Source organism: Antennarius striatus, chromosome 14 (genome assembly GCF_040054535.1).
Source record: "Antennarius striatus isolate MH-2024 chromosome 14, ASM4005453v1, whole genome shotgun sequence".
Lineage (NCBI taxonomy): Eukaryota > Metazoa > Chordata > Actinopteri > Lophiiformes > Antennariidae > Antennarius > Antennarius striatus.
The window spans coordinates 5,468,041-5,494,146 of NC_090789.1; the positions used below are offsets into that span (position 1 = coordinate 5,468,041).

At 44.2% G+C, this 26,106-nt stretch overlaps 2 protein-coding genes across 3 annotated transcripts in view; one reads left to right on the forward strand and one right to left on the reverse strand.

Moving 5' to 3' along the window:
- The first annotated feature begins 1,037 nt into the window (after positions 1 to 1,037).
- On the forward strand, positions 1,038 to 10,053 carry LOC137607162 (uncharacterized). Its single transcript, XM_068332699.1, has 2 exons — positions 1,038 to 1,791; positions 8,277 to 10,053. Exon 2 carries the CDS (start codon positions 8,453 to 8,455, stop codon positions 9,251 to 9,253), a length of 801 nt encoding a protein of 266 aa, XP_068188800.1. The 5' UTR covers positions 1,038 to 1,791; positions 8,277 to 8,452; the 3' UTR covers positions 9,254 to 10,053.
- Positions 10,054 to 10,564: 511 nt separating this feature from the next.
- The window catches only part of c14h18orf21 (chromosome 14 C18orf21 homolog), a 35,334-nt gene continuing 19,792 nt past the window's right edge, over positions 10,565 to 26,106 (reverse strand). Inside the window, exons 1-5 of one of the 2 annotated variants that reach the window (XM_068332701.1) lie at positions 25,611 to 25,858; positions 21,152 to 21,174; positions 20,340 to 20,560; positions 11,306 to 11,499; positions 10,565 to 11,071 (exon numbers count right to left, since the gene is read on the reverse strand). In XM_068332701.1, the coding sequence (XP_068188802.1) occupies positions 10,909 to 11,071; positions 11,306 to 11,499; positions 20,340 to 20,560; positions 21,152 to 21,174; positions 25,611 to 25,699 (690 nt within the window). In that variant the 5' untranslated portion in view covers positions 25,700 to 25,858 and the 3' untranslated portion in view covers positions 10,565 to 10,908. Of the gene's footprint in view, positions 11,072 to 11,305; positions 11,500 to 20,339; positions 20,561 to 21,151; positions 21,175 to 25,610; positions 25,859 to 26,106 lie in introns of those variants that run through there. The other variant, XM_068332700.1, reaches the window with a different exon arrangement.

Genomic DNA, 26,106 nt, shown 5'->3' on the forward strand with positions numbered 1-26,106 from the left:
TTTAATCACTTTCCTGATCTTTTTCTGCTGTATTACAGGATAATTTTCATCATCCGTTGCTCTCCTTTCATGTGATATCCCCCAAGGGTTGGTTCTTTGTCCTTAATTATTTTCTATTTATATTCATTGGTATAATGTAATAACCATTGTTTTACGGATGACAATTTATCCACTGACTCAAAGCTACATGGAGAAATTCTGTCATGGTTTGTCTCATCTCAAGGAAATTAAATGTGTGACAAAATTTCCTCTAGGTCAGAGTCAAACTCTACAGGTCTATGTTCAATGCCCCAAACTTGACTGATCATTGGAGATCTGTCCTTTAACTCTACATCTAGGTTTGGATATATTTGACTCAAGGCAATGACCTGTTTGTAGCTCATTGAAAACTAGGATACCACTCTTCACAGGTTTTGAGATGAGACCATAAAGTACAGTTCCACACAGTACCACAATGGCTATTAAAAATTATCAACTATTATTAACTACTTTTAAAGCTTGTGACCTCGCTCTTTCCTGTATCAGAGATTTATTGATGTCCAATAAGCCTAGCTGCTGCCTGCATTCCTCAGACAGGATCCTCCTCACTGTTCCCTCAGACCTGCAGGCTACCAAAGAAAGTCGGGTGTTTTCCATCACATCGCGTAGCTGTGGAACACCCCGACCCAGGAAATCATTTGTAGAAAAGCTTTCTTACATTTGTTACACCTCTTAATTTTCTATTCATTAGTTATATGTGTTTAATGTAACTCTTTTTATTGATCTTGGTTTTATCACGACCGCATTATTCGTAAAAAACTTTTTTTTCCACATTGATTGTACGCAGTTTTATCTTTTTCCTTAAAACATTACATAATCATGTTTTTGAAAGTGCTTTGCAGAATAAACTCAAATCGGTGTGAGGTTCCATCATGAAAATTTAAAGTTTAAAGTGAAAAATTTCCATAAAACATGCAAAACAGAATCAGTGTAATTAATGGAATATTTTACAAAGCCCTACCTAAAGAAAGAAAGGTTGGTATTCGAGAGGTGGAGCAGTTTCAGTAAGGATTTATTTCAGATAAAGGTGGGGGTACAAATGTGAGGTATTTCTGGATTTAAACACACTGTACACTGAACAGCTGTAAGATAAGCTAAAATTCAAATGAAGTATATGTGTGTTTCTAAAATGTCATAATCTACATTTAGAAGTGCTGCACCCAAATGTACTAACAAACACATCCTGTTCCAGTTAATCACCTACTGCAGACAGCTACAACCTTGATGACGATTAGAATGTTCCAACATAGATAACCACAAGTTAACTCCCAACATGTAGAAAAACGTCTTATTGTTCTCGACCTTGTGTGTGATCTAAACTGTTACGACGCCTGCGCGCGTCTTTATCTAATCCTGCTCTATCCATTTTTTAATAAAAGAAAGCAGCCGGGTGGGACAGAGTTAGAGTCTACTTTGAATTGCACCAAGTCAAGTGCATCTCTTCTGTGTCTCTCCCTGCTGCAGCTGGTAAAACTTTAAAACCTCTCTGGGTGCCTTTGTCTGATGACCCTGGTCTAGCTTAGAACAGTTTTTGAGTGAATGTTCGAGATTTAGACCCAACATTTCTCTGGTGCCGAAACCCGGGACCCAAGACCTGGACTTCAAATCGACGCGGGAACGCGAAGGCCATCGAACCAAACCACATTCCATCACACTACGTTCGTCGCTCCGAAAAAGGCCTAACTTGACTTCCTGCGCCGAGGAGAAGCTCCGGTGACGGGTCCCCCGTGAACCAGGGCAACATCGGACAAGGTAAAATCTGATAAATAAAAAGAATTCAAGTGAAATTTTGTTGTGTTGCAAGGCTGGACCATATAATACCAATTTAAATAAGCAAGAGATCTCCTAATAGGTTCAGTCTGTCCGGGACGACTGACCGGGCCCCCTCCCACGTAAAGTAACTCGTGAGAGCTGGAAAAGGGGTGCCTATTGAGTTGAGTTAGGACCTGAATCTTCCTGTAAACACGGCAGTGTGTGTCGAGTTCCGACCCACGGTGTTTCAAACTGATTCCGCGGCGAAAAACGTTAAGAGTCCGTCAAGACCGACGCAGTGTGTCTTCGGTGCAACGTTTCTGCGTACCAGAGTCGACTATAAAGAAACCCTAAATTTTAAGAATCAAACGTTGGTCCAGCCTTCACAGAAAATACGTTAAAAGCCCAGAGAAGGAAAAGTGCACTATAAAACGGTTCGAACCCAAAAGTGTTTCATTGTTTCATGTCATGTCTGTCTTCGATGTGTCCACTGCTTGGCTATAAACGTGAAAGTTAAGAGTGAATGATAAACTAACATCGGATCAGCGGATCCATTCTGTGCTGTGTGGCAGATTGTGTCTGTGGACAAGCGTTTGCTCCGTTCGCGCGCGTCGCCCGTTCACGCACACACACACACACACACACACAGACACACACAGACACACACAATCATCCTTTTCATTGTAAGACATTATTACTCACATTTAATGTAAAGAACATTTCTGTCGCATGAAATTTCTGAAATATTCTGATTTTATTTAAAACTAAATGAAGTTTTCTTTTCCGTTTTGTTTGTTCTAATTCGTGGTTGTAGTTTGAAGTTTAGGACACTACAAGCCCTCATTCCTCACACACACACACGCACACACAAACATTTACACCATGGGACAGACCCAAGCAAAAGACATTGCAACCAAACCCGACGTCCGCTTTATGCAACAATGTCATGCGGACTCATGTAAATTTCTGAAAAAATGGATCAAGAAACACGGATTCAACCCATGTTTGAAGAACTCTGAGGAAATGACAGAATTGGTCCGAAGATTGCGAGAAGAGCGAAAGGAAAAATTGAGGAAAGGAAAGAAAACGAATGTGAAAGATGAGGAGCTGAAAATGGCCAAACTTTGGCTCGAACAAAGCACAAAAAGAGTCCTCGCCATCCGAGAGAAAGACGAGAAAAAGAAGGCAAAACAGTCAGCCACGATGGCTGCGCTGGGCATCTCCCCAGACCACGAGACAACGCCCAAACAGCCATCCGAACACTCGACTGAAGCAAGTGATCGCCACGAAAGCCAAAACAAGTCTGACGAAAAACAGGAAGATCCTCAGAGCACCCTCGAGGGGCGGACCCAAAAGAACCGCCTCAGAAGAAATGCCAACCCACGCCTACCAGATGATAGCTCACCCTCCCTCACCCGTCATGCTCGCAGACAGCAAGAGCGCTTGTATCCTGAGCTGCCACAAGAGGGCGTGCAAAACTCACCCCAACAAATGAACAACCCATTCGCCACCAGCAGCCCTCCAGCATACACAGGCAGCCCACAGTTTCAACCACTCCCCAAAGCCTACGGCCCCCTCTCATGGCCCGATAGCCCAGCCCAAACAACTGGGGCCGTCACCCAATACCCCATGTTCGCCATTGCAAATCCGGCCTACACAGGCCAGCCGGATGGCCAGCCACCAACCATCCTGGTACACCGCCCATGGACTCAGCAGGAATGCGCCGAAGCTTGCAAGGGCCTTGGGGACGTCGAAAATAACCCCACAGAATGGACAATGAACTTCCGCAGCTTGGCTCTTAGCTACCACCTCAACGGCAGAGAAATGGAAAGCGCCCTTAGAATGGCTCTAGGACATCGCTGGAGCAGAGTACGAGGCTCCTTCAACCCGAACGGAACCGATGGCGCCCCCCTCCCACACGACTCAAACGACCTAGCCGGAAGGACAGCAGCAGTCCTCCACAGAGTGGAACAAACCTTCAGAAAAGTCCCAGACTACTCCAAGATCCACCAGTGCCGCCAACAACCCTCTGAGTCTGTCGAAGAATACAGAGCCCGCCTGGAAGAGGTCTTCAGAACCAATAGCGGCCTCCAAGATGACCAAAACCCAAATGGTGCTTACCAAAGCCAACTTAAGAGTCACCTCATGGATGGCATGCAAGAGTCCATCCGAGGATTCATCCAGAAATACCTCATTACCTGGAGGACTGCCACAGTTCAGGAAATCATCCAGTGGGCAACACATGCCACTGAGGTGCGACAAAAACGCAAAGCTTCGGACGCAACAGCCAAACTCATGACTATCCTGGAAGGAGTCGACGCCCTCACCACGGTCGACCCCCCAGCGCCGACTGGCATTTACTACCAAAACGCCCGTCACAGCAGAGGACGAGGCCGTCCCAACCAGGACCACAGACGCTACTCACGCCGCACGGCTACTCAAGACGACATCTGCTACAACTGCAACAAGGCAGGTCACTTTGCCCGGAACTGCCCCCTTCCCAAAACTGGATACAGAGGCCCTTCAAGACGAGACCCCCCGTTCAACCCTTGTCATTCACAATGACTAGCACGGGACCGCAGTGTAGACGATGGAGGAAGTGATGCACCAGATCCAGACGTGCCCCTCCAGATCTTAGACCTGCAGGCAATTTTCTCGTCCCTAGTAATTCCAACTGAAGCCACCAGAACCCTTCTGGTAGGCCCACTGCAAACAGCCGTCACCTTCGTCTGTGACACTGGAGCTGAGGTGTCTCTCATCCGTGATGAAGTTCCAGGTCTGAAACCCTCCGGTCGGAGCATACTCGTGGTAGGGGCCTCTGGAAAACCAACGCCCAATCCCTGGTCCAAAAAATGTAAAGTCATTGACGAAGATGGAACGGAAGTCACGACCACCTTCGTTCTGAGCCCACACTGTCCAGTCAACCTTTTAGGCCGAGACCTCCTTGTAGCACTCAACCTCAGTATTCTCGCTGACGGAACGACGCTCAAAAGTCTCCAAAATGGACAACACATCACTATTGGTCCTCGAAAGTCCGTCCACGCCTACCACTTTCTATGCCTTGGACCTAACCACAGCAGGGCCCTCTTCGGTGACACTAGACCTCCTCGCACAGACAAAATCTTCAGTCCCATGCCATTCTACAGTCATCCAAACGCAATTCCCCCTCCATGTGACCATCCTCTTCCCTCACCACCCAGTGGACCACCAATGGCTATTGAGGTTCCAACGCCTACGGCCCTCAAGACTACACATCAAATACCTTTTGTGGGGTCCAAACTGGGCCTGTGCAGTCACAACTGTCCAGGAGGAAGTATCAGCCATGATGCCCAGTGATGCAACGCCGCATGTAACCTTAGCTCGTTCTGCTGAGATGTCATGGCAACAGCCGAACCAACGCGCATCAGCAGCTGAAAAGACGCGTCACTGGGAACAAGTTGACCCAACCACTTTTCGTTTGGACCATCACTACTACGGCACTATGTGGAAACGCCCCCTCGGATGGACTACTACGGCCTCTCCAACGACTCACTTGTCTGCCTGACAACCAGTCAAAGCCCTTTATGTAGCTTCCGACTTTCCACAGATTCCACTGAAATTCTGGTCCACCTCCAAAGCCGACGTGGGTCTGTTGACCACAGCCTCCCAAGTGACAATCGAACCAAAGACAACGTACAGACCCAGAGTGAAGCAATACCCCTTAAAGCCCGATGCCAAGGAAGGCATCCGTCCCGTCATTGCTACCATGATTGCTGCCAAAATCCTCGTGGAGTGCCCCACAGCTGAGTGTAACACGCCCATCTTCCCAGTTCGAAAGGCAGACTCCACTACGTGGCGCCTGGTCCATGATCTCCGAGAAGTCAACAAAGCCATCGTCCAACGAGCCCCATGCGTTCCAGATCCACATACTCTACTGAATGAGCTCCGCCCGGAGCAACGATGGTCCACAGTCATTGACCTCGCCAATGCATTTTTCTCCATTCCTCTCCACCCCTCTGCCATGGGTTGGTTTGGGTTCACTTTTGATGGAAAGAAATACACTTATACGAGACTCCCTCAAGGTTTCTCCGAAAGTCCCACCATCTTTTCTCAAGAAATCAACAACTGTATCACACTCCATGGCCATGCCCAAAGCACCCAAATCCTACTCTACGTCGATGACATCCTCATAGCCAGCCCTACATCAGAAGAAAATAAACTCGAAGCTGCATCCTTGTGTACGCACCTGGCCAACACAGGAAACAAAGCCTCACTTGCCAAGATACAATGGTGCCAGCAAGAAGTCACCTTCTTGGGCCACAGAATCTCTGGAGAAGGTCGACAACTGACCGCAGAAAGAAAAGACGCTGTTCTACAAGCACCTCGCCCTGCCACAAAGAGACAGATGATGGCATTCCTGGGCCTGACAAACTACTGCCGTGCATGGATTGCGTCCTACGCCGAGAAAACACAGCCACTTCTAAACCTCATATACTCAGAGGATTTGCCCCTGTCTGCCCGCCTGGATTGGACCCCCGAAGCTGCAGAGGCCTTCACAGCACTCAAATACGTCATCACAGACTCCGGGGTCCTGGCCCTGCCCAACTACAAAAAACCCTTCACCCAAACGGTTGATTGCAAAAGCGGCTTCATGACATCTGTCCTCCTCCAACCCCATGGCCAAAAGCTCAAGCCAATAGCCTACTACTCCAAGAAAATGGACCCTGTCGCCGCTGCGCTACCCCCATGTGTTCAGGCCATCTGTGCCGCCGCCATGGCTATCACCATGTCAGCCGAATTGGTCCTGTTCCACCCTCTGACCCTACTTGTTAACCATGCAATCGATATTTTGCTCACCCAAACCAAAATGTCCTTCCTCTCACCAGCTCGACATCTCAACGTAACTGCTACGTTGCTCTCACAGCCCCATTTAACCATCAAACGGTGCGGCACCCTGAACCCCGCTACACTGTTGCCTACTGCCGAAGATGGTGACCCACATGACTGCCAAGAACGCACGTCTGTCTGTTGTAAGCCCCGAAAAGACCTCCAGGACACACCGCTTTCGACTGGCCATATTGTGTTTGTTGATGGCTCCTCTTCCAAAGCCCCTGATGGAACGAACCACACTGGCTATGCTGTAGTCACACAAACCTCTACTCTAAAGTCTGGTAAACTGCCTGGCAATTGGTCTGCCCAAGCTGCAGAATTAACGGCCCTCACAGAAGCATGCAAACTTTTTCGTGGAGATGACGTCACAATCTATACGGACAGCCAATATGCATTCTCCACACTCCACATTTTTGCCGCCCAATGGGCCAGACGCGGTATGAAGACCTCCTCGGGAAGACCCGTCATGCACGCCACGCTCCTCCAAGACCTTTTGGAGGCCGTCCTCCTACCCAGAACCATAGCAGTTTGCAAATGTGCCGCCCATACGTCAGGCACCGACCCAGTCTCCCTAGGCAACGCCAAGGCTGATGCAGCCGCCAAGATTGCAGCCAAACACGCCGTCTCCATGCACCTTCATCAAGCCTCCAGATCGCGTGTTCCTGAATCGATCCCCCTTGAAGTCCTTAAAGACATGCAATCGGCTGCCCCGGACAAAGAAAAGACCTCATGGATGCTGTCTGGTGCTACCGTCACCGACGACCTTTACCATGTTGACAAGAAGCCATGCATTCCCCGCAGCTTGTTCCACACGATTGCTGTGCTGAGTCATGGCAAGAGCCATGTCTCAACAGGAGGGATGATATCAATAGTGGAACAAGCCTTTCATATGTCACAAGGCCTCCAAACCTTCTTCAAAAATTTTTGTAGGAACTGCATCACATGCTGCCGCCACAACAGCCAAGGCAACGTTAAAACGAGGACAACATCCAGTCGGCTCCTACCCGTTTGAAATCATCCACATGGACTTCATCGAGCTTAACACAGTCCAAAACTACAAGTACTGCCTAGTGTTGATTGATACACTAACCAAATGGGTCGAACTAGTCCCATCCAAACATGCAGATGCACTCACAGTTGCCAAAGCCTTATGCAAACACATCATCCCAGAACACGGTATACCACGCGTTATTCGTAGCGACAATGGTACACACTTCGTCAACGAAATTGTCCAAAACATAAGTAAACACCTTGGCATCGAACTAAAACATCACTGTGCGTATCACCCGCAAAGTGCAGGCCTAGTTGAAAGAACAAACGGTACGGTCAAATTGCGACTCCGCAAAACCATGGAAGAAACCAAAAAGCCATGGCCAGAGTGTTTAGACTTAGTCAAAACATACATGCGCATCACACCCACAAGCACAGGTCTGACACCATTCGAAGCGGTACACGGCCGACCATTCAACTTCCCACTGTGGGAAGGTCAAACGGTACAAGAACAAATAGGCCAGCTCGATCCCCTGACAGAATGGCTGTGCAAACTCTTTGACAAAAGAGAAATCCAAAGAGCAAATGATCTGCCCCCTTCCTCTTTATCTCTGTCGCCCACACAGGAGCTGCTGAGACCTGGGGACCTGATCTTGCTTAAGGTGATCAAGAGAAAAAACTGGTCAAGTCCTAAGTGGAACGGGCCCCACAGAGTATTGATCACCACCCCCACGGCTGTCAAGATTGCTGAACGAGACACGTGGATACACCAGTCCCATTGCAAGAAGGTCCAAGAATTACAATGAAGGTCCAGCAACTCCTGGTAACAACCATTGGACTCCTGATAGCCACCCCAACTAACCAGCAGAACATCCAAGCAAAAATCTGGGGAGACGAGTACAAAGCAACAGATGGCCCGGACCCAGAATTCAACATTCGCGTCTGTGTCTTATCACCTAAAACCATTCCCTCCGTAGTCGGAGGCAACCCTGCTCTCCCAGCAGCTAAAAGACTCATCGCCCCAGCCGTCATCCCGCCAGTACCACACGACGACCCCAGCCACTTTGGGTCTACATGGACTATACACGACGATGAGAACGACCCCAATCATCCTTCTCCATTCCACGCCAAGCTTTGGTGGAAGTACGCCAACCTTACAGCCCATAAAGCCAACAAGTCTGGTTGCTATGTTTGCTCCATCCTCCCCCACGCTGTGTCCCAACCACACCTCTACGCATCCCCACTCAGCGAAACCCACTCTCTCAGCATCCTGAACCAGACCCTGGGACTCACCTCCACGGACCCAAACGCACCTCGGTATACGAATCTTCGCCGCGCCATGTCCGCGGACCCTCACCCCCAAGCTGGCTGGCTCGATTGGCTCTTCACTGGCACATGGTCCCAGGTGCTGGTAAAAATCATCTTCCCCTTTGTCGCCGTCGTCATCCTCTCCCTCCTGACATGTGCCTTTTGCTCATGTTGTGTGATCCCCATGTCCAAACGCATGATGAGCCAGGTGTTCGTTGCCCACCTCCATGCTTACAACCTTGTCAAAATTGAGGACATTGACTCTGACATTGACGAGGAACTATCCTCTATCTAAAGAACTTTCTCCCTCGTCGGGGGAGCAGACACCCGCCTGGTCCCCTGCTACGTGGTATAGCCACCACCAAGCACCCGTTGCAACTTAAGCGATTGTGGCGCCTTCGGTCAGGCTCACCCTTTTTCCCTGAGGTCATCCAGGTCATGAGACTGCCGCTCCGTGCGGAGGGTAGGAGGGGAATTTTCCCTAACTGTGCATTTTTCCATGTTCCCATTCCGAATTGCTTAGGGTTTTTCGCCCCTCCCTGGGTTGACCACCTGTTTGTGACGTTTCTCCCATGATGACACGATGAAAAGCTTTCGAGACAAGTTGTGTTTGATGTTTAGAAACCCACAACAGGAGGGAAATGTAAGATAAGCTAAAATTCAAATGAAGTATATGTGTGTTTCTAAAATGTCATAATCTACATTTAGAAGTGCTGCACCCAAATGTACTAACAAACACATCCTGTTCCAGTTAATCACCTACTGCAGACAGCTACAACCTTGATGACGATTAGAATGTTCCAACATAGATAACCACAAGTTAACTCCCAACATGTAGAAAAACGTCTTATTGTTCTCGACCTTGTGTGTGATCTAAACTGTTACGACGCCTGCGCGCGTCTTTATCTAATCCTGCTCTATCCATTTTTTAATAAAAGAAAGCAGCCGGGTGGGACAGAGTTAGAGTCTACTTTGAATTGCACCAAGTCAAGTGCATCTCTTCTGTGTCTCTCCCTGCTGCAGCTGGTAAAACTTTAAAACCTCTCTGGGTGCCTTTGTCTGATGACCCTGGTCTAGCTTAGAACAGTTTTTGAGTGAATGTTCGAGATTTAGACCCAACAACAGCTAACTGAAATTATTTCGGTAAATCAAGCAGTACAAAATGTAATAGATATATTAAAATTCCTGCTACAAAAGATATCAATAACAATTTAAAAAACATATAGCCAAAGAAAATAAAGCAGTTTTAGGCAGGGGTGCCTAATCCATGTAAACAGCAACTGATGAGTCCCATGATAGATGATAATTATATTCAAGATTTAAATATATTCATGATTCAACAGTGGTAGCAACAGCTGTACTGTATATACATTTGTCTTTCTCATTTTTAGGCAATGCCAGTGTGTAAATAGAAAAGTTTTGCACTTAGTAATATAAATACAAATAGTTGGATATATATTTATCTTCTAAATATCCTTTAACTTAAAAAAAAAAAAAATTAGAAAAAATAAATGGAGACAGATGTCAGCTTGTCCACACATAGCGTCACAGAATAATTATGTGTTTTCTGCATTTTGATAAATATTGAAAGAGTCCTCATCATTTCATGTAAAATAACCTCTTCAGGTTAGAAGACGATGAAAGACAGGATCTAACTTGGACAAGAGGAGCATTCTGCTCCGAGCAGCTCAGCAGAGGATGCAGTGATCCTGGTTAATAGTTGAAATAGCAAGCCCAGTGCTCCGAGCTGTAGCATTTAAGAAACTGGGAGGGCCATTCCAAACAGCCTAGCAACAGCTGTGTTGGTAGGCAAACTGTGACTCTTCCCACACCGGCTTAAAAACCAAAGTTACTTTCTTAGGTTTCTCATTAGCCTTTGGTGCAAACAGGGTACAACAACCCATTTAAAAAAATGTTTCAACATAAATGTATGGTGCATGTGAAAGCTACTCAGAGTGAGGACAAAAAATGTTTCAAGCCCCCCTTCTTGCTGCCCTGGTTGTCCTGTCGCATGAGTATCTTGCTGAGACGCTGGACGACCCAATTTTTAGGTTTTGATAGGGGCTTAGAGGAAGATGAGCCTGAGCCTGAAGGGCCGGAGGAGGTGGAGGACCTGTAGGGGTGGGAAAAAAAAGAATTTGTTGACTGGCAGGAAAAGAATTTAGCAAGTAAATAATCTGTGCAGATACCAACACACTATCCCTGTAGCTAAACAACTCTCTAAATGTGGAATAAATAGAAACAGAATCATTAAGATGTAACATGTCTGACAGGTTGTGCTCTCCAATTTCTTTAACCCCGAGCAAAGTCAGTTGAGCTTGTCTTAAACCTTGAAAAAAAAAAATACCTCGGCGTGTGACCAGGCGTCTTGTCTTTGCCAGGAGTCTTAGGTGTGGTCATGTTGGATCTGTTGGCAGACTGTGGGGTCTTGTGTTTGCCGGCGCTTCCTGGTGTGTTGTGGGTCCTGGCCAGGTTAGTTATGAAGTCCCTGTTCATTCCTTTGTACCGGGATGGGGTACTGCAAGTGTGGCAGGTGGCCATCTGAGATAAGGACAAGAAATAAAACACAATCGTCAATATTGCATACTTTACCTCTTTCTATATTCTTGTCAAATAGACCAAATAACAAGGATTTCCCCAAAGGCATAACTTTACCAAGAAATTCTGCAGTTGTACACAGAGTTCTTCAAAACAATTGTGACGGCTCCAAACTATCGACAAACTCGTGAACTTAGGTGCTGTTTCAGTTACATCTCGTCATATCCAGAACGTTCACAGCCGCCTGTCTTTCTCTGGGACACGCGGGAGTCTATTTTGACATTGATCGCAGTGACAAAATGACTCTGGAGCCACAGAGAGCAGGACTAGACCTAGCAGTATTAAGCAAACAGGCTCTAATGAGAAGTGCTTGTATGCCCTGGGCTGATGCACACCAACCCGAAGCCTCACAGGTGTCAAAACACATCTATTGCTCGCTCCCAGCTGAGGAAGAAAATTCATGGCAGGCGATGATTCACTTAAAAGCTGAGGCTCCCGTCCAACATCCCTGAGATCTCTTACCCTTGAATGCCTGGCTGGATATTAAAATAACTGGATTAGTTTTAGCCAGAATGAAAATGTTGCCTTGTCTTATGACAGGGCTAAGTGCAGCTGTTAACATACAATTTCTCCTATTTGGGGTATGAATAGTTTTGGAGCCAACAAAAAAGGTTTTCCGTTCATCACAATGAACTTTCACAAATGAGATTTGTTCGGCACTTCAGCCTCATGTGATCGACTCTGAACAATTTCCTGGAACAGTTTACAGAATATCTTAAATAAGGCAAAACATACATCCACTTCTACAAACCGAAGTCATCCTAGGCTCCAGCAGCCATTGACTCACATCAATAAAAAAGATATAGTGCATGTTTTTTTTTACAGCTTTTGACCTATGCCCTTATTCAACTGCTACCCAACATTCAGAACTAAGTCAACAACAAGAAGAACTAATTACACCAATGTGGACACAAACACATCATCCCAGTGATAAGCTGACATAAGTGCATGGAAAGCTGCAGGGACTAGCATGATCCTTTGTGAAGGAATTTAAAGCAACTTTTAACAGACTCTTCAACAGAGAAGCCAAATACACAACCCCCTGGAGAATACTATTCTCACAGTAGCAAATGCACTAAGTGCTGTTTAGTGCCTGGTAAGGACTCTTGAACATTGCTCTTAGGTTCCAGTAACTTAAGTCCCATTAGCGACACAAGACATCCAGAGGCGCACAAGGTTAAAAATGGACCGAACAGACCACCACTGAAGAGGTCACTGAATCTGAGCCGCGGTCTCGACCCTCCTGAATGCTGATGGGATGGAAAACTCACCGAGACGAAGGTAGCCATTTCAAGAGTTTGACAGGTGTCTGATGGAGCGCAGAGTTCCTCTCACTTTCTACGTGACTGTGTACCAAGTATGTACTCCATGAGCCTGCGTGGCCAGCTTTATACAAACCCTGACCAGCAACTCACCCACCCCTCTTTGCATAGGGGTGTGGCTCAGAGAAGGTCGGACCAATGCACTGATAACTGTTGACTAAACTGTGGGACAGCTGGTGACATGTTGAAGCACAATGGACCCGTCTATAGACATTGGAAAAAGTCGGGACATCTACATGTGGCCAATCATGGAGCGGAACAGTTGAAAGATTAGGATGCAAAAAAATATATTGTTTGTCCTAAAAACTAAATTTGGGAAAATTCTGTGCTTGGTAAAACAAATATGTCCAAGATGAAGACTTTAAATAACTAACCCAATCAGAGCTCTTCCACAATTAGCAAAGACTAGTGATTCCCATCATTATAGAAAAGAAGTCAAAGAGAACATTGGAATGCTGTTAATGCTAACACACGTAAGGACACAGTTACTGTAAAGATGTTAAAAAATGATGAAGGACAAACTATCTAGAAGGGTTTTCTTTATGACTTAAGATGCAGTATAAAAAAATATAAGGACAGGGTTAAAGAATCCCTACTTTTATTCTAATTCTGGTTTTATAAGTGCATTTTAGAGAAACGTTGGACTGCAGCGCTGGAATTTCCTCAAGCTCTGTAGCAAATTTCTATTGTTTGCATCACTTTCCATAGAGGATTAGTGAAGCCTTACTTCACTATCCAATTAAAAAAAGTGTTTGCATATCAAAAAAAAATGGGAAAAGCTGATTTAGTAATTTCTTGCATTCACGACTAGTTGGCTTAGAAACTAATTCCCTGAATGCACAAGCCTGAAGGGTGTGAGAAAAAGGCCTTTCAATATGACTGAAAAAGCTGAGGGGGGAAAAAAAATTACCTGCAAAATATTAATCGTGAAAGATTAAATATGGCATCTTTGTCTCCAAGTGATGATTTTCAAGCTGTATGGAAACTGATGGGAACCAGTAACATTTGATGGAACAAATCTGGCATTGTATTCTTTAGAAATCAATAGGAATTGATATAAAACAGAAGTAACCAGGAAAAATGCACTCCCTATTCTTTTTTGAAGACAAATGGACACCAGCCTCTGGGTGAAGCGATTGAAAGATGTTGGGAAATAGAACGTCTATATTTTAAAGTCAAAGTCTCATTCTACAGACTCATGTTTGTTCAAAGTAATTCTTTCACCCCTTGAACACATCTGTCTGGACTTGTGACAAGAAGAGACAATAGCGAGCATCCTTTACCTCATAACGACGATGATTTAAGAGTTAATACTCACCAACAACGTGTGTACACTCCCCCTTTACATCATTCCTGTTTATGTCCGTCTATCCATATCAAAATACTGTGATCCATCACGAGGAGCGGTCTATTATTAGCTTTGATAACTTCCTACAGCCTGTTGTTTCATGCTGCAATAACCCAATTTCATCGTGTACATCATTCAAGTTTCACCTGATCAAATTTGAACAGGAAACTGGTGCTGTACCCAAACAAAATGATTTGTTCCTGTCATAAAGTAACATATACTGTAAGTGATTGGGACTTTGTTTACATGCTTTCCACTAAGATTAATATTTAATGTTCGCCAAGGAGGAGGAAAAAAAACACCCTTGCAAAGCACAATTGTGGTGTTGACCATAAGCAGACAGCTGGCTGGGGATGGATGTTTACAACTCTTGTGACCTCACGATGTTTATCCTCTTGTCCTCTAGTTACCGCTAGTGGCCCCATCATCGTTGGCTGGCCTGCAAAGGGGCCCTGATAGGACAGGAATAGAAACCTTTACCAAGCGAATGTGTTGCTGTACAAAAAAGCAGAAAGATTTATCACACCAAGATCTCAACAAGAGGTACACCGTGCACAGCAACGCAACAATGACCACATTGTTGCTGCTGCGCAGCAAACGATGAAAACCAGACATGAAATCTCAAGTCACGTGTACCCATCTAATTTTTTCCCCTAATCCTTTGACATGTAGTGTATGCACTTGCAGGGACACACGTGAACCCATGCCAGAGAGATTTGATTTCCTCATCTTGAGCTGATCCTGGCGGCAGACAGACCTACACGGTGGCTGGTTCAACATATGGCAAGGGTGACATTTTGGAGCTTTGGGTTAGGGGAAAGGATAAACAACCACTTACGGATGGATCAGGGAGAGGTGGATATTAAGATTGATTGCTTTTTGCAGAAAGTTTCAATTCTGTTCTGAAAATCTAGTTTCGCCACGGGGTAAAAAGAAAAAAGGGAGAAAAGAAAGCAGGCCTTGTCATTACAATATTAAAGTAAGTATAGTGAGTGAGTACAGAATGCATAGGACACTTTCAATGCATCACAGCTGATCTTTCATTGGATCCATCCAAAAAACAGCAGCATCTTGGGTGTTTCTGTCTGATGCGTGCTTGTGTTTTACAGGAAACACGAGCCCACATCGACATCCACAGTCGCACTTAACCTTGATCCCGCTCACATTCATCACCACTGTTTTGTTGTCTTGCCATCATTTACAGAGCGTGGAATGTCAGAACCTGCTGTTCATCCTGTAAATCATTTAAAAAAAAGCCTACGTGCATGTACGCCTCATTAGTCCGCTTGAATAGCTCGAATCTAAAGGCAATCAGAGCACTTCATTAATTGGCGTTACGTGTAAAGAGATAGCAGCACGATCTGTGAGACGACTCGTGAAAGTGGCAACTCTCCATGAGATTCAGATGCTTCCTTTTTGTGCCACATGTAACCCAATACTGCAGGGGAGGGATAGAAGTTAAAACTCCTCAGAGGATTTTTATCTGATGAGCCATAACCTATTCAACACAGAAAGAGTTTTCCTGCAACTATACAACATTTTAATTTTTAATTTAATTTAATTTAAATTAAATTCAACACAGAAAGAGTTTTCCTGCAACTGTACAACATTTGTCCAGAAACACACATCAGTCATTGGTTCAAAACTTTGCACGGTGATAAATCCATTCAGAACATGGACTGTTTATCTATTAATAGCTCCTGCTCCATAAATACCACTCTCCCTGTCTGCTGTCAGAGCTTGGCTTGGGTTGATTAATTTGACCTAAGCAGTACGATACCCCCCAAGAGGGTAGATGAGACGGGAGATGAAGGGAGCAATGGGGAGTGACACAATTTGTTGCCTGTTCTTTTAATCAAACATAAGTCTTGATGTGTTGACTGCGTGCACATCTTTCAAAATGCCTGAGTGGACACATTCAATAGCACCGATATCTATGTGCAGTGTGAGTGAAAGTCATTTGAAGAAGCATCAATACAACACAATAAAGCCGAAAGCTAAAGAGCGACAGGGGGATCGATTCGAGGCAAGCTGCGATGGTGCAGGAAGCCACTTAGTCACACTGTCTGGACTCAGACCGCCTGGTAAATACAGAGACACCCAATCAGAATGCAGAGCCTCTATATGCTGCCATTAGAAAAACACACCTCTTTCTCTCTTTATTTCTCTGTTGGCTGAGATAAAAATCACATATTCATTCTGCATCACACCGGTAACTCTTCCTCAAAACAAGCCAGACTAAAAATGACAAGAACTGTGTCAACACTTCACCTTCATTTATCCATCTCCTTTTTTTTTTTTTTAGCGCCGCCAAGGAGGTTATGTTTTCAGCCATGTCTGTTTATTTTGCTGGTGTGTCAGTCAGATGTATTTTAGGTCAGGACAGACAGACCCATTAACTGTTGATGCGATTCCAGAAGAAGCAGTGGATCAAGGACTCGTCTTTATCATCATGCTCAATCAAACATCAGGCTTGTTTAGGGTACTGGAATCTATAAGGACGGGTGCATTTTTGGTGAAAATTCATGTAAAAATCCACCAGAAATGCCTCTTGAAATGTGCCATAAAAAAACCTACAAACATGGACCGTTTTGCCCAAGTCCAGTCTTTCACATTGTTTCGAAGTTCAAAAAACATGTCTGATAAAGGTCGAATGCAAACAACACAGATAAAAACGCAAGCAGAGGTTTGGAAAATTAGAAATTAAAAGATGCTTTGAGACGGATCTGGATTTGAATCTTCTCTGGGGAGGTTGCTAAGTAATTATAATGAGGGAATAAACGGGCACACATGCTGACAGAATAAGTTGTGATCCTAAAACAGAAATTACAATTTCCAAATGTAGACACCATGTGGCAGCTTACCATTAAGCCTATGGCAGGCATCACTAAGTCCCAGAGTAAAACTTTAAATAGTGGGGAGGAAATGCAATGAAGAGGGGATTAGAAGCTAACTGAGAGATGACATGCTGTTATGGTGCGGAGAAGACTCCGTGCGTACGCACACGGTTTTCTCATACGCATTGGTCGTCTAAGGTTTCCTGAAGATGCCAGGCGTCAAAGAAAGCTGGTGTGTACTTGCCATGACTGATGCCTTTACTGTTTATGTGTTGACGTGCTTAAAATACATCAGTCTCCACTCCAATCCCATCACACGTGAGACACGGATGAGTGTCTTTGCTTCCCAGGATGAACTGTTTGTATTTAAAAAACCCCAAGGCCACCTCCGCCGTTGCTGGCCTCTCTTCCCAAACACATCCCCCTCTTGTCATCCCATCACTTCCTACACACCCTTGAGGTGTCATAACCCTCGCTGGAGCTTTTTTCTGTTCTCTGAGCGCAAACAGGCCAAACACCCAGCCAGACATCGGTGTCTCCTGTTTCCTGTCAACTCAAACAGGCGCATTCTCCGGTGACATTACTCTGGTTTAAGATAAATATGACAAGAGTGATGTGGTGAAGAGATGGCCAAGAAAGGAAGGAAAGGATGGAAGAAAGATGGAGATTATGTAAGAGGCAGATAAATGGGTTGAGGTGAAACACAAGAGAAACGCATCAAGAGGCAGGGGATGCTGAAAGAAGAAACAGAAGAATAGGGGATGAGAGGATAAGTGGTCACTGAGGCCAACATAAACGTCTGACAATAAATCACAAACAGAAGTTGAACTCGCGTCAACAGCAAATGGTCCTTCTAGGAAAGGGAAGGATTTTGCAGCCACTTACATTTGTCACCTCGCTTTTTCATGCCTGGTTAATCAGTACTTTAAAAGTGAGCATAGAAATGTATTTTCAGTCAGTTTACATGTCCATCGAAAATGAGCTGTTTTCCTGATGAACTGCCATGTAGATTCACTTTTTTGTTGTGCTAGTAATTCAATAATATGAGATTGGCAACAGATGCAGATTCACACCACAGATTCTTCATGAAATGTATGCGGCCAGCGAGAAAAGGAGGCGCTTCTTTTTTTCTTGTTTCAAAGAACTCGGCTGGGAAACATAAATCCAGGATGAAGCAAGGTGAAGAGAAGAAAGAAGGTGGAGAATGGGCTATCCTTCACTCCGTGTAAGGCCTCTGCTTTTGTGGGGGCAACAATCCAGCTTCTTTCAGTGTTCACTGCTCGATAACCTGCCCAGAATTCATAAATATACTTTACAATGGCTCCAAGACACAAGATCACAGAGCTGAAGGAAGCATATCAGGCGCAGGCATCCAACCAGAGGGAGGCACATACATAAATCCTAAACAGAAAGCAGTGTGAAATGAAATGTAAGGGATTTTCACCCCGGAGGTAAATACTACACACAATCCCCATGTGTGCATGTGTGTGTGTGTGTGTGTGTGTTTGAGGCTACACAGCCATTGGGCACATAGGCATTGATGTAGGTCTGTGGTGTTGCCTGTTGTCAACCTTTTTCTTTAGATAGGGACATATTTCATCCCATTCAACACATAAATGTGCTGCAGAATCAATTTAGAAAGTGACAGATTACAGCAGTACACAGTGTGCATATCGTTTACAATGACTAGAAATTTAATTCACATAACATGGAGGAAGAATTTATGAATGCTCGGCTTGTAGTTTCTTTGCTTTTTCGCTTGCAAAAGTGCAGAGAAAAGCAGGCAAACAGGAACCGTGTATCTCAGCAAATACCCACACATTGTTTTGAATATATACACCTGAAAAGACCCCCCACTCACTCACACACACACACACACACACACACACACACACACACACACACACACACACACACACAGAACATGATAATAAACTTACAGAACAACATGTCCGCTTTATTTCTCTAATAAATTCTCCACTACTTCCTGTGGATGTCACGTGGCTGACAGTAAGAATAGCATACAGAGCCATAACACTCGAGTGCGGCACATGGGAATAAAACAATAAAATGATGAAATACAAACAAAAATCGATGACATCATGGGTAAACCATGAATGTATGATAAGAAGCTCCTTCGGAGTCAGGAATGCCACACGGAGCCTCTGAACCATGAACAACCTGGATTACAGAGACTTCAGGTTTATGACGTCATCGAACAGGTCGTCTCGACCTGAGATGAAAATGGTTGGTGCAAAGAAATTATCTTTCATTTGGATTGTTAGCTGCCATCTAATTTACTGGAAACTTTTTGTGCAACAGTTTCCTTGATAAAAGTATTGTATCAAATCAGTTTCAAGAGGATTCCCCCCATCAGAGCCTCAATCTGACTTTCAACACGACCCACTCAGGTTAGGAGAAGAGACACAAAAACGCAGCCAGATGCAAATTGTGATACCAAATGGCAAATTGTTATTCTGAATTCTATCACTTAATTCCTCCTGTTGACCCTTCTTATCTGCCTTCCACCCTCTATTTTTTTGTCTATTGTCTCTCTCACCTGTATTATTCTCCCCTCTCTTTTCCCACTTCCTCTCTCCATCTCTGTACTTCTCTCTGGCTTCAGAGTCAACAAATATATAATGGTGGATGGGTTCAGAGCGCTTTGTGCAGCGAATACCTGCATACTAAATGAACCCAACCAGCCTGTAATGAGACAGCCACGTTTCCAGAGGAGATGTTCTTCATTAAGCTGATGTCAGACCACCCGAGACGTTCTTTGGTGGTTCTCTTTGCTGTAGGGGGGGAGGGATGGGTGGGTGGGCGGCGGGGTTTATAATATTGCCAAAAGCGCCACCATTTTCTCAACTAAATGGTCTTATCAGTAGAGTGGGTGGAGGCCAAATTAAGCTGGAGGACAGACTAAAAAGACCACCAAAATGTAGACAAAGCATTGTGTGTGAGTTTTCTTGGAGATAAGTTTAATAAGGTTATAATTTGTGATTTATTTTGACAGGGAAATTTTTCGCCCTTTTATGGAACGAACGTTAAAACCAACTAAATGGACTGAAAGATAGTTGAGGTCAATTAGAAACTGCTTCCTACCAAGTTATACTCCTAGATACAAGCGATATCAGCATCAAACCCCCAAAATCCACCTGAAGCCGGGTCATAAAATCCCCTGCATCAACCTACGAGCGAAAACCCATTACAGGAATATCTCCCTGGTGTGTTGCGGCAAGGTCTGTGAGGTAGTATAGTGTTCTGTTGTCTCACCAGGACTGAGGAGGACATCTGGAAGCGGTGTAACAGCTTCCTTTGCACCGGGGTAAGCCATCTGCCTTTGGCCTTTTTGCGCAGGATCCTCTGCACCAACAACGGCGGTCGCTTCTTGGGCAAAAGCCGCATCCGGTGATTATCGGGACGCAGCCACTGGTAGCAGTTTGGACAGAATGAGGTCTTCTGTAACATCTTGGAAGGGTTCTGCTTCGCTGGTGCTGAGAGGAGAAGACACAAAACCGATCAAAGCATATTCTGGTGTACAGGAGTGTGTCTTTCCTTTCGATGGTACACAGTTCACTGAAGTGGGAGACGTGTTACGATGAGAAGTCTGTTGATGGTTTTCAATCCCTTTAAGCTCTCACATTAATGGGAGAGGCAAAGAGATGTCTGTAGCTGAGAAGTGTAATTGAAAGATCAATGCTGAGATCGTCAGTTGCATACAGATTCTCAGCTCATTAAAACAGCCCATATCTCCACGTTATATACTGCAAGAAAAAAACCCTACACATCCTTAACTGGATAGCACCACTGCCTATTGATGTGGTGCTGGCTGGCTTGAACTTGTGTGTGTGTGCGTGCTTGCGTGCGTGTGTTATTGTGTGTTTGATCCCACCAGACTGTCTGCTGCAGGCAGCTGGCTGACTCAGTGTGTTTGGCTGAGGGTTTAGGGAGGTTCATCAACCTTGAAAATCAGGTGACATTGCCTTCTCTTCTGTGCAGCTGTTAAACACTCTGGAGTGTCACAGACAAACACATGTAATGAAAGCAGAACAAAAATAGTTGTTTCTTTAAGGATGTACACCTACCTTTATCTGTCACGGTCCTCTGCCTGTTGGAAGAAAAAAGTGGAGATTTGAACAGACAGGAATGTAAGAACAGGATTCATACCAAACAACAATGATGAAATATGATCAAGAGGTGTCACTTTATATTTACAAAACTTTATTGTCCACATTGTGGAAGTCTGCCTTTGGTTTGACCATAAAATCATGCTGCGAAAACACAGCGTCCACAGTAATAAAGAGGAAACAACAGTAGTAACTGCAGCTTTGCCAACCGAGTCATAATAACAATATAAGAGTGTAATAAAAATGATGGAATGAAAAAGTACAAGGACAGAATATATGTTCTATGTTGTTCAGCATAAATTTAGATTTTCTTCATGCATTGAGAGAAACTACTGATTGCACTTTAGTTTTTAAAAAATGCATGCAAGCACTTAAACCCATCACAACATGGAAACACAAATTTGAGAAAAAAAAAAAAAAGTGCAGTGGAAAACATTCATGTGGAAAAGCAAACAGGTCTCTCCCCAACAAAATAGGGCAGCTTTCCAAATCATTTCACCAACCAAGGTCTTCCTCCCACAGGCCTGCCTCTGTGAACGCCGGGCTGGCTCTGTTACTGGAATGCCAGCAATGAGACGCTTGTGCTAACAAAGCCGCCGCTAAGTCCTGCTAAAATTAGCCCCTGGCTTCGATTGATGAAGGGAAATATCCTGTCCGGCTGCACGTGTGGCAGGAACAGAGGCTGTTTATGGAAGGGGGGGGGGGGGTATGTCACCTTTAATTCAGTGTTGACCTACTGGCTGCCGTTGCGGTGTCAAATCCACACATTCTCAACGGCCGCATGCACGAGATGGTGCGTTATACAGCTGGATGATGTTGGCTGCTGGTGTTTGAATGGCAGGATGGGGAAAGATTTGCAACATATCTGTCATTACTCGTCCCACAGTCTGAGTCACCGTCCCTTGATCCCCCGCAATTTAATAATCAGATGGTGGATTAGACTGTCAGATTATATAGAGGCCCTGTCAAAACATACTGGAAATGATGACAAGCTGTTTGAGGCCGGCGTGGCGGAACGACACTCTGAGGAGGACTGATAATGACTTGCCGGCCTTGGACTTGTGAAAATCAGAAACAATTAAGCGCCCTACACACATGAAACAGTTCAGTCATCATTGCCGAGCAGCTCTGAAAACATCTGACAAGGCTGTGCACAGATCACTGGTGATGACTCACGAGGAGAGAACCTCTGGGTTTATGCTTTCTGATGCTGGGAAACTGTCGACCATAAAGAGCACTTCCACAGCTCTCATTGCATTAACATACTTGTCATTCATCACCTTTAAAGTACACACTTAGTTGTGATGATGAACAGCGGAGGTATGGGCCCTACATGTGATCCGCTGATGGCTTACGCAGATAATGTTGTAATGTAATCAGAGGCAGAAGCAGAAAAGAGGCCATCAGGTGCGTCCCGGTTAAGATCTCACTGGTATCTAAGGAAAACAGTATGAGAGGAGGTGAGTCAAGTCAACTATAAGGAGGTTTAAGGCAAAGAAGTTAAAGCGCACTGATGAATCAGTGACAGATGAACCGCTACAGTAGTCAAGTGATGAAAAAAAAACAGCCGGAAACTGTTGATCAATAATTCATTTAGGTCACATTTGGCCTGCGGGGGAAGGTAATGGTGGTCTCTCTTCCACTACCGTGAACAGATATTACATGGCTTGCTCTGAAATTTTGTACAAACATTAAAGGTCGCAGAAAAACGATTTGTTCACCTGGAATCACCAAAAAATCAAAACGCATAGGGTGCAGCTCTATTTCGCCAATGATTGCTGTTCGATTATTCCTGACCCATTTGTATTACCACAAATAATATACTGGCCTCTGAATCAATCTATCAATCTATTATAGCATGCTATGTTGCTAAGGCACTTGTTGCTATTTAAAAGCCATGTCATTTTGGTACCGCTTGTTCCGCAGACATTCAGCATACTTTGGTTATCTGAACATTCCATTCAGGCTCCAGTTACTGGACATACAACTGTGAGGAACTGGAAAGCATCTGTCAACGTCAGCCACAATTAAATGACATCAGCTTCTATATAAGATCAAAGACACACAAATGATAAACACACACGCATCTTGACTTAAAGCATTTTCGGGAAATTATTTCAAGATGGCATTTGTAAAATAAAGTCGTTTTTGATTTCGTGTTTTACTGATACAGAGGGAAACGATGCTGATATCAAATGCAACCCTGATGCGAACAGACACACAAACAAAACCCTCATCAACGGCTTGACAGAAGGTGAAGACAGCAACAGAAGGCAGGAGCAGGATCTCCAAAAATATGTACGGCGGTGTGTGTGTGTGTTCTGACATACATCCACAACACAAACACTCAAGTGACGCGTGAGGACACTGGGACCCCCCCCCCCCCCATATGAAAAGGGAAAGAAGGCAAGGTTCATTATGGCTGAAATCACCATCAACACATTCTGATTATGTCTGCAGGCTCTCTGAGTGGAGGCTGATAAGACTTAACTAATCAACTGTGTCAATCTTAACAGTAATTTTCCTCCGCATATCCGTTCTGTATTATCACCCTCTCTGAAGATTACATTCAGCAGTCGATTAGCTCATTGCACTCCAATTGTGTCTCCTCTGCCAAGGCACTTTGGCATGAAATCAGCTCGGTCTTGCAACCATTGGCCTGAACATTCAGATTCATGTCTTGCCTGCTGGACAGCTCGTCATTGTCAAATGTGCTCAGATTGTTGCCCACAACTGCAGATCGGAAGAATCCGGGGAGCAGATCAATGTGCTAAAGTAGCAGAGGTCTCACTCGTACATCTGAAAGACAACCCCATGTTGAGGTTTCTCTATTTAAAACTCTGTTTTTGTTTCCGTGCTCAGTTCTGCCCGCAAATTTCCTGGCTCAGGTGAAAGTGAAAACAAGCCAGAGGATACAGGGACGTGGTTGAAAGTCAAATCAAACACAAACAAAAGACTCTATACTTTTACACAATTCAACACCAGATACATTGTTTGGATTGTAGTCATTTTTGGGTATGTTATCAAAAAGACAATGTAATTCCTGGGGGGTTAAATGACCACATTCATCCACAGCTTAGATTTGAGTCAAACTTCAGAGATTAATCAAATCACTATATTATATCCTGGACTTTAAAATATCAACAAATAATTATTTGCTTTGGTAACAGGCGGTCTCATATTATTGCTACAGTACCCCAAAATGCATTTCTGGTCACATCTCAAGTGACAAATCTCCAGTGCAGCAGCAGAATATTGATTGCCATTTGATCAGTACTGCTTACATTCCCAATGTGATTTTGATTTTGACACTGCTGTACTGCAATGTCCAATGGTAGTAAATGTTGAACAAATTCAAATACACGCAATAAACACTGACACACAATTCAGCTTTTACGCAAGTGACAAACAGCTTTTGTCCTGATTTAACAGGAAATTTATCCTCAAAAATAGCCTGTGTCAGAAACACACACACACACACACACACACACACACACACACACACACACACACACACACACACACACACACACAAACACACTTAAGAGGATTTATCATGAAATTACTTTTTTTGGTAGTCACCGTTGCATGACTTACACCAAGAGAAAAAAAAAAAGAACTCCCTTTTCTGGCAAAAAAAATTAATTCAAAACTTGAATGCTAAATGTTAATGGGAATTTAAAACTGAAACGCATAGCCATTGTGCTTTCTTTCTATTGGTGGCAAAGGCTTTGTCTACTGGAGCCTAATTAAATTAAAGTAGCTGGTAAAGAACATTTGAACATTGCACTTGTCTAAATCCTGGACTTTTGTTTTCGATCCACTTATCACACAGATTAGACCTTATTAACTACAATCTACTTACAGAATAATGTATAAGCTTTGGTACATTATCTTCATCTTATTAGATGATACTTTTACCCTTTTAAAAGTACAATAAAGTACCTTAATAAAAGTACTTCATGCTACTCCCTAATACATTATAATCCCGTGTTTTATTGCATTATGTGGATCAATAAAAGAACATATTTTCTTACCCTGCCTTAAGGAATCAGTACTCTAGATGTTTAATTTTTAAGTAAAACCATGCCATGAAAATGGTTAACAGTGATGTTAAGAGTTTGCCTCTTATTTCTGTGCTACTAGTTTATATTCATCTGGGATGTTTGTTGTTTATCATAACTCATCCCAGCTTCGTGCGATCACGTTATTCCAGGCATATGGAGGCAGCAGACAAACTAGTGTTACATCCTTAAGATGTCAGTTTATCGTTCCTGCCTTCCATCAATCATCGCCATCAGTCAACAGTGAACGAGCTCCTCCACCTAGCGCCTACGCGTTATTATTACAACGACAAAGGAAGAAAATATCAGAGTAAATAACATTTCAGTAGGACTTTTTAAAAAAAGGTTCTTACAGGAGGTGTCGTGATAGCTCCGGACACTTGTCCTCATACAGCAGAGAAGCGTTCAGCAGAAAGTTGTGTGATAGTCTACCGTAGGTCATTTTCACTAGCGCGACTCGTGAAAAACTACAATTCCGTGTTTAAAAAACGGATTGAAAAAATGTTTATGTGGCTAATAGGGTGTAAATGTAATCTAAGAGTATCCACAAATTAAAAGCTGACGCCAAAACGGGCAATAAATGTTATAAATGTATTCATTTAAATCTATATAAAATTACCACCCGGTTGCTACTAAACAGAAACACACGCTGAGTCGCAGGATTCTGACGTCACTCGTGGTGCATTGTGGGACTTTGTGTAAATCAGTGAAGAAGCTGCTGATAAACAACTTTCGGTTCAGTTATCCGGCTTTGGACGTGCGCAACATGCGTTAACGAAGAAGTTGATGTATGTTTGTTGCTTTTATGCTTGTTTATGGCTTTTATGTTTTATCGCTTTTATCTTTTAA